Source organism: Rattus norvegicus, chromosome 4, assembly GCF_036323735.1.
Source record: "Rattus norvegicus strain BN/NHsdMcwi chromosome 4, GRCr8, whole genome shotgun sequence".
NCBI lineage: Eukaryota > Metazoa > Chordata > Mammalia > Rodentia > Muridae > Rattus > Rattus norvegicus.
This window is the reverse complement of record NC_086022.1, coordinates 104798563-104811904: the sequence shown is the minus strand read 5'-3', so window position 1 is coordinate 104811904 and position 13342 is coordinate 104798563. Positions and strand designations below refer to the sequence as shown.

Below are 13342 nucleotides of genomic sequence, written 5' to 3'. Positions count from 1 at the left end.
TGGGGTGGGCTGCTGTGAGAGACACAGGTGACACTGGAGAGAAAGGATGTCCTTTAAGTCCAAAGAGTTCTGCTATGTATATGCTAAAAGGCTCATTTTAGCTTCTGCTATTTAGTTCTTGCCATGGGGAGACACTGGAGTGGGGATGGGGCAAGGGGCCCATCTCACTTGAGAATGTCTGTGTCTGACAGCTGAATGGTCCCAGAGTAGCCATTATTACTTCGCCTCTTTTCTCTGTCCACTCCAGTTGTCTCCTTTTGATTGTCAGAGGCACCTGGAGGCTAAAAATATCCTACTGACCAAGCGCTCTTGATTTCAACTCAAGCTGAATATGACTGCAGTTCAGAACATAGCACATGTAGGGAGTATCTTTAATGGGTTTTTAAACCCTGACAGGCTCCATGTCAGGACCACACTAGCCTGTGGTCATTTTCTGTCTTGGTGTGTTTTCTGGGTGATGAAGGAGACCTTTGTAAGGCCGCTGTTCATTTGCCTTCTCTCTGCAGACACAGTGGTGGAGGGGGAGGTGAGAGACCAGTTCTGGAGAGGAGTTGGGGAGGGGAGGTGGCCAGTCCATTTATAGTCTTGCTCTTTGGGACGGTGAAGGAGCTAAATATCTGCTGTGACAAGAGGCTTGGCTCAGTGTGAGCGAACCACCCTGGGGGCCTGACAGACTCTGAGATGACAGTAGGCAGCATGGAGAATGTGGAGGTCTTTACTTCCGAGGGCAAAGGCAGAGGACTGAAGGCCACGAAGGAGTTCTGGGCTGCGGATGTCATCTTTGCTGAGAGGGCTTATTCGGCAGTGGTTTTTGACAGGTATGGCAAGCAGGAGGCAAGTTCTCTCGAGTTCTGGCTCCCAAAATCATCACGGAAAGGAATGAAGTTTGTGGGCTGCTTAATTTTTAATTTAAAAATTATTACATTTGTGTGTGTGTGTGTGTGTGTGTGTGTGTGTGTGTGCGTGTGTGCGTGTGTGTGTGTGTGTGTGTATGTGTGTGCCCCCTGTGTGGAACATACACTTGCCCCAGTGCATGTGGAGAGGCCAGACCATAGCTTTCCGGAGTCAGCTCTCTCCTTCCTCCCTGCAGGCTCTGGGGACTGAACTCAGGTAGTCAGCCTCATTGGATAGATAGCACCTTTGCCAACTGAACCATCTTTCTGGCCCTTCAAATTGCACTTCTGATAGCTATCCACTGGCATTTCTCTTCTGTGAGGATCCATTGTCTCCAATACAATCACAGTGACAAAGTTGGGCAGGGCCTTTAGACACTTTTCTAATCACAGAGAACTTGACAGAGGCCACGCTGGCTGTGGGTGGGTGGGCATGGTGCGGCAGGAAAGGTTTTCTTACAAAGAAACCTCTTGTTAGTTCCTTTGGATATGCACATGAGACTAAAAGCCTGAACAAGCTCATTAGAATATAAAGCATGTGTGAACATTTAAGAAATTAGTTCTAACTATAAGTAAGGCATAAATTTACTTACTCTAGTATTCCAAATATTAGAGTCTTGCCCAATGTCTACCTTAGGGGTAACTTGTGCTTTATTTTAAATCAAAATTTCCCAGAACATTCTTGTATTATTTCACACATTGATTTGCACTAGGCACACTGGATAGCCACAGTTTGTCTTTGTTGGTTTTACAGAAATGATGTCATGCTTCAGGGGTCAGGCTAGAGTTTGCTGTTTTTCCTTAAACATCTGATTCTATCCTCGTGAGGATGATGAGTCTATCTATAGTTACTTTATTTGTTTTTATTACATTAAGTGTGTGTGTGTGTGTGTGTGTGTGTGTGTGTGTGTGTGTATTCCTGTATGTAGGTATGCACATGCCATTGTGGACCTGTGGAGGTTAGAAAACAAACAACTTTCTGAAGTCAATTCTCTCCCTCCTTCATATGGGTCCTAGGACTGAACTCAGAGCCTCAGTCTTGGGGGCAGACACCTTTACCTGCTCAGCCATCTTGCCTGTCCTGACATATCTTCTAAATCCTCAGAGATCAATTTGTTTTAACTATGCATAGGGCTTTCCATATTTATTCATAAACTGCATAGGATATCAATTTTTACATTAAACACTCTACTCTATAAATATTTGTACATATTACTTGTTTTCCAATTAAGAGGCATTTGATGGGCTCCTATCTCTCATAAAATCAAACTTTCCTGGAATTGAAATGTGTTCCTGAGTCTACAAGTACACATGCGACTAGAAGAGGGCTTGCTATTTTCAGCTTTTAGAGGTCTGTTCTCATGTCCTTACAACTTTGTCTACGTGGAACTATCAAAAATTTAGAATAGTACTTAGTCCTCATTTAACTGCCCCCACTCCACCCCCCTGTGTAGCGGTTATGTTGGAATGACAGTATTTTCGGAGCCACAGTTGGAGTGGCCTATCTGGCGTCCGTGTGGCTTTAATTAAGACAGCCTCTGACAAGCTGCGGGGTGAGTATCTGCAGGACCAGCTGTCGTGGGGGTGGGCGCCGCTTTTCAGAGATAACAGGGACAACATTTAAATTCTCCTCCCTGGGGTCGGGATTTAGCTCAGTAGCAAGCGCAAGGCCCTGGGTTCGGTCCTCAGCTCCGAAAAAAAGAAAAAGAAAAAAATTCTCCTCCCTGCAGACTACACCTTCAGGAAAAAGGCAGTGAACCAGAGCCTCCTTACCATCCAAGGAGTAATCAGCAACTCAAGTGACACCAATCATTTCAGAGCGGGCTGTGTTGTTTGTGCGCATGCGCACACGTGCTGACTGCAGCTGTGGAGTCATATTTAGAGTTAAAAATATAAAAACACAGCCACACCCAGATGGCAGGTTCTGCTACCACCTTTCGTGTACCTTGACGTCTCCAGAGCCAGTCTAGCCAGATACTGTCTCAAGTCTGGAGTTGAGTAGAGAGGTTTCCAGTAAAATGTTCTCTTCTTTTCTAAAACCAGCCACTCTATGGAGCCTGGTTGTCTTTGAGCTCACAGAGATCCACCAACTCTGCCTATCCCTACTTAACTCTGGTTAAAGGTGTGCACTACCACGCACGGCTCTCTGTAGAGAATTTTTATTCTTACCATGCTGGGCCTTCCTTCTGGCTCATTTTATTCATTTTACTACACAGCAGAGCTTTTACTAGAAGACCGTCCCCCCCCCCCCCCCCGTTTAATAATTTGAGCATCTTCTCTGTTTACCTTTGAGTCTGTGCGCGTGTCCTGTGTGAGTGAGTGTGTACAGGGTGTACCATCGCTGGTGTGGGGAGCTCAGCTGACAACCTCAGGGTTTGATCCTCACCTTCTACCTTGTCTGAGTCAGGGTTCATTGTAGTTGGTGGTGATGGTGGTAGTGTTGTTGTTGGTGGTGGTCAAAGACAGGTTTTCTCTGTGTAGCCCTGGCTATCCTGAAACTCACTCTGTAAACCAGGCTGACCTTGGACTCACAGATCAGCTTTCCTCTATCTCCCAGAGTTCTGGGATTAAGGAGTCACCAAGGCCTTTTGTTGTCAGGTTGAGTGGCCTAGGAGCATCTGAGGACTCTCCCCTCTTCATCTGCTAGGAGATGCTAAATTTACAGGTGTGTGCAGTAGCATCTAACTTCATGTGGGGGCCTGGGATTCGAACTCAAGTCTTCATACTCTGTTGGGCAAGCACTTTGGCAGCTCTGATTGTGTTCCTTTTGACAGTGATTCCTAAGTTTTAATCGTCTTTCTCGTTTGTTTAATTTTTATGTCTTGTGCTTATGTCTATGCATGTGTGGAGTGTGCACACATTTGTGTGACCTGGAGTCCAGAGGCTTTAGTTGGGAGTCTTCCTCAATTCTATGTGATTTTTTATTTTACCTTTTCTGTGCACTGGTGTTTTGTCTGCATGTGTGTCTGTGCGAGGGCATAGGATCCCAGAGTTACAGACAGTTGTGAGCTGTCATGTGGGTGCTGAGAGCTGAGACTGCATCCTCTGGAAGAGCAGCCAGGGCCTTTAACTGTTGAGTCATCTCTCCAGCCCCTCTGTCTACTATTTTGAGACAGGATTTTCAATGTACATGGAACTCACCTACTCAGCTAGACTGATTTCTAGGAAACCCCAGTGACCCTCCTGTCTCTGCCTCCCCAGTGCTGGGATTCGTTTCTATGGGTTCTTGACATGTGCACTGAGGTCCTCTTTCTTCTGATGAAGCACTTTACTGGCTGACCCATCTCCCCAGCCCTATGATTTCTTATTTTTATTTAGTTCCTTTTGCCATTGCCTTTGTTAATTTTTCATGTTCAGCAAATTAACTTAATTTGATATCAAGTCGAATGAGAAGATGAATGGATTTATTCTGAACAGTGACTTGGGCTTTGGCAAGGAGGGGAGATCTCTCTCTCTCTCTCTCTCTCTCCCTCCCTCCCTCCCTGTCTCTCTCTTTGGTTGTCTGTCATCACTACCACCATCAGCATCATCACAATCACCATCAGCACCATCACCATCATTACTATCACGTCATTACTATAAGCATCACACTCACCACAGGAGGGAAGAGCTCACCACGGAACATATTCCCATCTGTGCTTCTGTGCTTATCACACTTGAATAGGTTTTATAATTTTCTTTGTCTATTTAAGAGTTCCTGGCGCCAGGGTCTGCACCGAAACATAGCAGAGGTTGGGTCCAAGTCAGTGCTGTTCGTGTGTCTCGGTAACATTTGCCGGTCACCCATTGCAGAAGCAGTGTTCAGAAAATTGGTAACTGATGAAAACGTTTCAGATAACTGGGCCATTGACAGCAGCGCCGTTTCCGACTGGAACGTGGGCCGGCCCCCAGACTCAAGAGCTGTCAGCTGCCTAAGAAATCATGGCATTAGCACAGCCCATAAGGCAAGACAGATTACAAGAGAAGACTTTGCCACATTCGATTATATACTGTGTATGGATGAAAGCAATCTGAGAGATCTGAATAGAAAAAGTAATCAAGTTAAAAACTGCAAAGCTAAAATCGAGCTACTTGGGAGCTATGATCCACAGAAGCAGCTCATTATTGAAGATCCCTATTATGGCAATGACTCTGACTTCGAGGTGGTGTACCAGCAATGCCTTAGGTGCTGCAAGGCCTTCCTGGAGAAGACTCACTAGCTGGTCCTAACCACCACCACTGAGCAACCCACTCCTCAGTGCTGTGCCCAAGGGTGGTGGCAGTCCTTAGCCCCATACCCCACCTCTCTTTTCAGCTGACTTACTGTATATCTTTAAAATAATTGTAGGTGGAAATCAGGCATTTGTTCAGAAGGATAAAAACATTTGAGGCAGACATTTGAGGTGTGGCTCAGTATTCTTAGACTAACAAAAGCTCTGGCCTCGCCATAATTACAAAATAGTGGAACGAGCAACTGTGGAACAAAAGAAAACCCAATAAAGTAAGAATGACCCACAAGGTCCAGATCAGCCTTTGAGCCCAGCGAGCCTGGGTAGTCTGGTCTAACTGGAGTGTGAGCATGGCCAGCACCCAGTGTGCTGTTTGCTTGCCTTACACTCTCTATTCTATATTGTCTCTTATTGTGACAATATCTCCATCCATGGCAGCCTTCCATTTAACACTGGGAGAGTTTAAACCCAGACACACCGAGGGTTCAGATATTTGAGAGAGGAGAACCTGGATATGATGATGGGCCTGGAACTCCAGCAGGCCATCCTGGGCTGTACAGTGACTCCCTGTCTGAAAGATAAAAATGCTAACAGATGGGAGCAACAGGTTGGTGAAGTTAACACCTTTAATCTCACTTGGTTTTTGTGTAGTTTCTTGAGCTTGGTTCCTATTTGAGCCACTTTGCTTCTTTAAAGAGAAAGTAAGTGTGCTTAAATAGTGGTGTGCGTTTGTAAGTGTTCTCTCATCAACATTTTACAAAGTTACAGGCAAGCATGAGTAATTTTAGTGTATTTTCAGAAAAGGGACCTCAAATTTATGTGGATATATGTCAGAAAAGATTGTGAATTAAACTGGGATGTTATCAAATACAACTAAAAAAAAAAAAAAAAAGAGTTCCTATAGTGCAGGCTGGCCTCAAACTTACCTTATAGCTGAGGGTGGCCTTGAACTCTTGGTTCTCGTGACTACTTGTCAAGTGTTAGGGATGACAGGCATATGCTCCCACACACAGCTTATAATTTGCTTTTAAAGTTGTCACTGATTTTTCACTTTGCTTATTAAACATTTTAGCTTATAAAAGTATTTAACACTCTAAAAGATGTCAGACTCCAAAGTATCTTCTGGGGACACCTAGATTCTTTTAAACGCCTGACACCGAACTTGCATTGTTTTGGGTTGGAGGGTCCTGGAAGTGCTGTGTAGAGATGAAAAGAGCTATCTTCCAGGCCCTTCCCTGTCTGCTGAGGAGGACTCATGGGGATGCTGTACATGGAAGAGAACTGAATCACATGACCCAAAGCTTACACTTTGAAATTCTGTGGGTTGCAGTGGGCTAAAGTGCAGCAGGAGAGGGGATGTTATGTAATAAAATGCAGCTTATTCTGATTATTATTTTAATTTAATATCAAATGCAAGAAATATACAGTGATGCTGACTATTGGCAGTTCTAAGAACCCCAAATTTTCAATTCTTCTTTCTTTTTCTAAGATAAGGTTTCACTATGTAGCCCATGTTGTCCTTCTGCCTTGGCTTCCTAAGTGCTTCACTCCTAGCTCAACTTTGTGTGCGTGCACGTGTGCGTGCCTGTGTGTATGGATGTGCATGTGTGTACATGAGTGTATTTGCCCAGGAGGCCGGGTGAGAGCTTCAGATTTCCCAGGAATGGAGTTACCGATGGTTGTAAGCTGACTGACATGGATGCTGGAACGCAAGGAGAGTAAGTGCCGGACTGCTGAGCCATCCCCTCAACCTCGCACTCTCTCAATTATTTCCCCCACACAGTAGCAGTAATAGTAACAGTAATAGTAGCAGTAATAGTAACAGTAATAGTAGCAGTAATAGTAACAGTAATAGTAACAGTAATAGTAACAGTAATAGTAACAGTAATAGTAACAGTAATAGTAGCAGTAATAGTAACAGTAATAATAACAGTAGTAGTAACAGTAATAGTAACAGTAATAATAACAGTAATAGTAACAGTAATAATAACAGTAATAGTAACAGTAATAATAACAACAGTAATAGTAACAGTAATAGTAACAGTAATAGTAGTAGTAATAATAAATATTAAAATAATAATAAATCAGTGTCAGATAGCTTGACTTTAGAGTTAGTTTAGCCTCTGGGATCTCCATGGATCCTAAGCTAGGGAAATATCTGTAAGTGGAAGATCAACGTCTGTGCGGATGTGCATATTTGATTTTTACTTCCACAGAGAAAGCTTTTTGTTGCTTTTTTCTCAATATAGTAGTAGAAACCCATTGAGTTTATTTATTTCTCTCTGACAGATAGGAAACCTGAGACCTAAAGAGTAGTAACCTTTCCCAGGTCGAAGTCACAGGGCACGCCTGGGTCTCCACACTTCCCAAACAAGCAAACTCTGAGCACGGTCCACTTAATTCTTCTTGTTCATGTCCGTGCAATTATTATTGTTTAGTGTCAGTAAAAGAAAGGGCATTTCTGGAGATGGATCCTAGATGCTCTGACTAACATGCGCAGAAAAGGATATCTACTATTAACTTTAGAAAAATCAAAAGCTGATTCTGGAGCCAGAGAACTGTTAGGTCTGTAAAGCAGGTAAGAAGCAGGGTTGTGCAGTGGTTGGTGGCGGGCAGCTTAGTGGGTCACTAGCAACGTGAGCCTGAGGAACTGAGTTCAGAGTTCTAAAACCAGATGTGGCTGCATGTCTGCAATCCTAGCTCCTCTCCATAGAGATGTGAAGTAGAAGCGAGCAGAGTCCTCAGGAGAAGCTCATGGATCTCAGGAGAAGCTCATGGGTCTGAGGCTGTCCTCTGAGCTCCATGGACTGCCTGACACTTGTGTACCCACCTCACATTTGAACACACACACACACACATTATATTACATAAAGACTTTTTAAAAGCAGGAATATACGTGTGATTTAAAAAGGTGATAGTCCTTACAGTAATAAATCAGTATATCATATTTTTTTTGCTATAACAAACTACCCTAACCCAGGTAATCTTAAGACAACACAGATTCTCTATACTTTCTGGAGTTAGGAGTCTAAAATGGGGTGATGATTCTGGATCCCCTTTCCAGCTTTTAGAGGATACCCCTCGATAGGAAGATGGCTCACATATTTCATTCTTCATCTATTATTTTACATGCATAAGTGTTTGGCTTCCATGTGTGCTTGTGCACTATGTGCGTGCCTGATGCCCATGGAGGTCAGAAGAGGGTGTTGGATTCCCTTGAACTGGAGTTACAGTCATTATGTAGGTGCTGGGAATTGAACCCAGACCCTCTGCAAGAGTCGCAAATGTTTTGACCTTATGAGCTCTCTCATAAGTTTCTCTTTCTACTTACATCTGCAAAGTCTCTTTTGACACACTACCGGGTTCTAGGACGTGGACATTTTCAGAGACCTTTTCCAGGCCTCTACAGCCATAGTCTATTATGTAAACATTCTAGATTAATACAATTCATCACAGAAATGTATTAAGAAGCAAGGACTGTTATTGGATTTTTCTTTTTAATTCCCTTTCTCTCCTGTGCTAGGCAATGTCTGCACATGCTAGGCAAATGCTATACCACTGACCCATTCCCCAGTCCCCTTCTAGATTTTTAAAAGAATAACATGACAATTTCCCAAGTGACTCTGGCTGGAAACTGAAAGTACCCAGGGTTGTGCATATTTCTGGGTGGAGGTAAAACGAAAAAAGGGGAACATGAGAAACAGTTGAATACTTTTAAAGAAATCAGTGTCAGTCAGGGTGTTTTTGAAAATCAAACCAATTATGAGTGTTCTTAGACCCCTGGGGACATCTGGGCTTTTAGTCAATGTATTCTGTGTGAGCCTGTCGGGGAGACAGGATTAGCCCTGCCATTTGCAGTAGCACACATGTGACTTTTAATCTGATAGCAGCTGGCGAGTGGGTGGTGGTGGACAAGCGATATTATAAATGGAAATAATTTAATAACAGGATTAGAGAAATTCTTGAGCAATTAGTTCTGAAAATGAAAATAAATGTTTGCGAAATTATTCAAGCTTCTCTCCTCAATGTTTAAACTTGAGAATAAGCTATAATAGATTTAGAACTATGCCTTCTATGCCTTTTATTTAACCTTTCTTGGGTATAGAGACAAGATATGCTGACAGGGTGCTCAAACTGTTGTGAGCTATTTTGCAACATTGTATTGAATAATAATGAAACTAAGAACTTTGAAAATAATTGACATTTTATTTCATTACCGGCTTTTGGAGACAAGTCTTTGAGTGCTTGGGCTAGCCTTGAGCTCTGTGCTGTGGAAGATGACCTTGAGTGGCTGATCTTTGTGCCTCTAACTCCAAATGCTGGGGTTGCATATGCGTGCCACTGTTTGTCTATGTGTTAATATTTTGAGTCTGGGTTTTGCTATGTAGCTCAGACTGGGTGGAGACATTAGTTCCAGTAGTTCTTTGTGTGTCGCATGAGAAAGCATCCCGACTCTCAGGCAGTTGTTCTGGGCTGCGTCTCTTCTGCAGATGCTGTTGCTGACCTCATCTTTACTAGCTGTATGGGAACCCCCATGAGTCAATGAGTTTTTCTGGACTGCCACTTACCTGCTTAATGTCACTCTTCTGGCTTGTGGAAGTTAGTGTTTTAATAAAAAGTATGTTAAAAATAGGGCTGGGAAGGTGGCTCAGTGGGTAAATGCTTGCTACATATGTTATGAGGATCTGAGTTCAAATCCCCAGAACCCATGAAGTAGTGTTTCAGGTTCAGTGAGAAACCCTGTCTCAGAAAGTAAGGTGGGGAAAGACAGAGGAAGACTCTGGATGTTAACTCCGACTGCGTGGTGTAATTGATACTTAGTCTCAAACAGTTTGTTTGTTTGGGGTTTTTTGTTTGTTTTGTTTTTTTTTACCCCGCCTTTGATCATTCAGGTACCAGATAGAAGACCCACAGCCTTTATATTCACAATAAGCTTTAATCAGCACTAATGCTGGGCTGATTTAGTGTTATCCTTGACTTCCCTGATATTAATTCCACAATATGACCTGCCTTCTTCTGTCTGGGCCAATTGGCCAGCCCTCATGACCATGTTTATAAGATTGCTTATAAGAGAAGATACCCCATGGTAATCTTCTCTTCTTTCTACCTTCTTCCCCCTCTCCTCTCCTCCCCTCTCCCCTCCCCTCCCCTCCCCTCTCCCCTCCCCTTTACTCCCTTCTCCTCTCCTCTCCTCATAGTCTCTCCTTAGACCCGAAGCTTGGGAACCAAAAACCCTGCCTATCTCCTGCCCCTGGTTTTTAACCAATAGTTTTAAATTAACTATTTAATCTAAATAGGAACAAGGTCACATCGTATGTGCAGCTTCTCTTGTCCCTGTGGGCAACCAGGCCTTGGGGGCCAGTAGTTAGCATTATAGACATAATTCCACAATATGACCTGCCTTCTTCTGTCTCAACAGAAGACCAAGCCTCAACAGTGACTTATGACTTTCATATGTAACACACACACACACACACACACACACACACACACACACAATATGCATGCATGGTTGGGCATGGTAACACACCTGGCTATAACTCTAGTATCTGAGATTTGAAGGCAGGAAGATCACACATTTGAGACCAACGTGGGTTTTCACAAGGAGACCGTTTCAACAAACAGGTCAAGGCTAACAAAGCAAGGCAGACAGACTGTCCTTAAACTTGAACAAGGAAGTTGTACTGCCTAATTTGCACCTAGGTATATACTAGTCAGTACAAACCTGGGACCAGAAATGCCTCAAGGATGACACAGACCTCTGGATGACTGCCCCAGGTGGCAAAAGGAGCTCACCTACTCTGATTTCATTGTTCCTTCTGCAAATGCCTGCAATGACTCTGCCCTTGGCTTACAGGACGGAGATGCACTTACTCAGAGCAGCCATCCTGGTTATCTCCCTGACATCATTTCCCAGAAGGGGGCATCCTGTGAGCTCACGTTCTTACTCGTGTCTGCCTGCCACCTGTCCTCAAGCCTTTGGCTTCCATTCAAGCCTCTTCTCAGAAGACCTTGACCTTCTGAGTATGAACTCAGTCCACCGTTAGAGGGTTAGAACAATGCCTCTTTCCTGTCTGGTGGATTGAGTATCTGGATGCCTCGCCTCCCCCAACCTGGTGGGAGTAAAGTCTCCCTTCTTGGACTTTTACTGCAATTCATCTGCATCTTCATAAGTGTTCGTGTGCCAGCTCAGCCTGGGTCTATGGGAAGCAAAGTCTCATGTCGTTCATCTTTGAGACGCCCCATGATGATTCGAATGAGATGTCTCCCATATTTTTAGACATTTACTTGGTCCCCAGTTGTTTTTGGTGTTTGGGGAGGCTTAGGAAGCATGGCCTTGCTGGAGAAAACCCTGTTATTGAAGGCAGGTTTTGAGAGCTTAAAGACTTGCTCCACTTGGAGTTCACTTGTGGTTCAAAGTGTGAGCTCTCAGCTGCTACTTCAGTCCCCATGCCTGCCTGAAGCCACGCTTTCCCCATGCAATGGTGGCGGGCTCTTACTCTTTTGGACTGGACTTCCTGCATGCTAGATAAACATTCTACCAGTTGAGCTATAACTGTAGCCTCCAGGCTGAGTTTTTAAGCAAATTGGAGACTCAAAAGCATTGGCTCAACCTTATTGGATCCATAGTGTTTTTGCAGGGCTTCATTCGCCATGCACAGACCTTGTCTCTGCGTTTATCTGTTATGGTTTGTTATTCCCATATAAGGAGCTGTCACACAGCTGCCGTTCTGGTACTCTTGAATCTGACAGATGACAGAACCCAGAGCAGGGCTGCAGAGTGAGGAGTGACTGTGGACTTTCCTCCAGGACAGAGAGTGTTCCAGGACTCTGGCAAAGAGGTTTTGTCCATGTATTCTGGTAGCAGTGGCTGGGAGCAGAGACTTAGGAGACCAACGGCCCTGTGAGGACAGTGGTCACTGGCACTCTAAAGAGCAGATTAGAAGGAGAGTAATAGTGCTGGAGAGGTGGCTCAGTGGTTAAGAGCACTGCTGCTCTTCCAGAGGTCCTGGGTTCAATTCCTGGCACCTACACAGTGGCTCACAACAGTCTGTAACTCCAGTTCCAGGGATTCTGTGCCTGTAAAACATCCATACACATAAAATAAATATACAAAAAGCTAAGAAGAAAGGCTAGAAACATCACTCTGAGAATTGTGAAGTTTGGTGAAAATGGGAATGACTATCTTGTGTGAACAGGAAGTTGGAGACTGAGGAGGCACAAGACTTGCTGAGGGTTACCTGGCTGGAGTAAACACCCTTTCTTCTGGAATCCAACAGGAATTTGGGCACCTGGTGCATTTTGGATTCTCTCAATCACTGGGGGAAGTAATGGGCACGGTGGTGGTGTGGTATTTCTGTCAGGGAACTGTCCTCATTCCCAAACAGCAGTTCTCCCCACCCAGCTGACTTCCTTTTTTTTTTTTTTTTTTTTTTTTTTTTTCCGGAGCTGGGGATCGAACCCAGGGCCTTGCGCTTGCTAGGCAAGTGTTCTACCACTGAGCCAAATCCCCAACCCCGCTTACTTCCTTTCCCATGGCTGCCTTTCCCGTGGGTGCTGGAGGAGAGAGAACTCGAGTTCCCTGGCTCAACTGTGCCATGAGACATTGGATGGGCAGGGCAGGCGTGTGTCCTTGGAGCTCGTGCCAGAGCAGAATGTCATGGCACCTGCTTTATACTTGTTACTCCTGTTACTCCAGTTAACTCTGGGTCACCTTGACAATGGGAAAACTAGAATATCTGTCTGTCTAGCTATATCTACCTGTCCATCTTTCCATCTATCTTCATCATTATTATCATCATCTATCTACCTATCTAATCTAATTTTTGTATAATCTATCTCTATCCATCAGTCATCTATTTATTGGCTATCAAATCTAATTTTTCTATTTATATATCATCTATCTCTATCTGTTATTTATCAATCATCTATTATCTAATCAATCTATCTATCTATCTATCTATCTATCTATCTATCTATCTATCTATCTATCTATCTGTCTATCTATCCATCCTATGCATATGTACGCCATGTGGAGTTGCAGGCAGTTGCCTGATGTGGGTGCCAGGAAACACATTTTCTAGAAGACCAGAAAGTACTCTTAATCACTGAGCTACATCTCTTCAGCTCCTTATATTGTTTTTATTAGAGAGAGAGAGAGAGAGAGAATGTTACTTGTGTGGGACGGAGACCAGATCAGATGTAGGATCCCCTAAAACTGGAGTAACAAGTGGTTATGAG

The 13342-nt window shown here is 43.9% G+C and overlaps 2 protein-coding genes across 7 annotated transcripts in view; both read left to right on the top strand.

The window, feature by feature from the left end:
* The first annotated feature begins 597 nt into the window (after positions 1-597).
* Smyd1 (SET and MYND domain containing 1) overlaps positions 598-13342 on the top strand; it is a 54027-nt gene continuing 41282 nt past the window's right edge. For 2 of the 6 annotated variants that reach the window (XM_063285775.1, XM_017592535.3), the window contains exon 1: positions 612-818. In XM_063285775.1, coding sequence (XP_063141845.1) covers positions 682-818 — 137 coding nt within the window. In that variant the 5' untranslated portion in view covers positions 612-681. Of the gene's footprint in view, positions 819-13342 lie in introns of all 6 variants that reach the window. The other 4 variants (XM_063285776.1, XM_039107313.2, XM_006236632.5 and 1 more) reach the window with 4 other exon arrangements.
* On the top strand, positions 2205-5569 carry LOC102549052 (low molecular weight phosphotyrosine protein phosphatase-like). The gene is made up of 2 exons (XM_039108945.2): positions 2205-2244; positions 4311-5569. Exons 1-2 carry the CDS (start codon positions 2205-2207, stop codon positions 5090-5092), a joined length of 822 nt encoding a protein of 273 aa, XP_038964873.1. The 3' UTR covers positions 5093-5569.

Excerpts from the sequence above, each read along its gene's own strand:
- LOC102549052 (XM_039108945.2), top strand. The coding sequence starts at position 2,205 with ATGCGACTAGAAGAGGGCTTGCTATTTTCAGCTTTTAGAG. Across the intron at positions 2,245-4,310 it reads GCTATTTTCAGCTTTTAGAG|TGACTTGGGCTTTGGCAAGG; the intron begins GTCTGTTCTCAT and ends TATTCTGAACAG.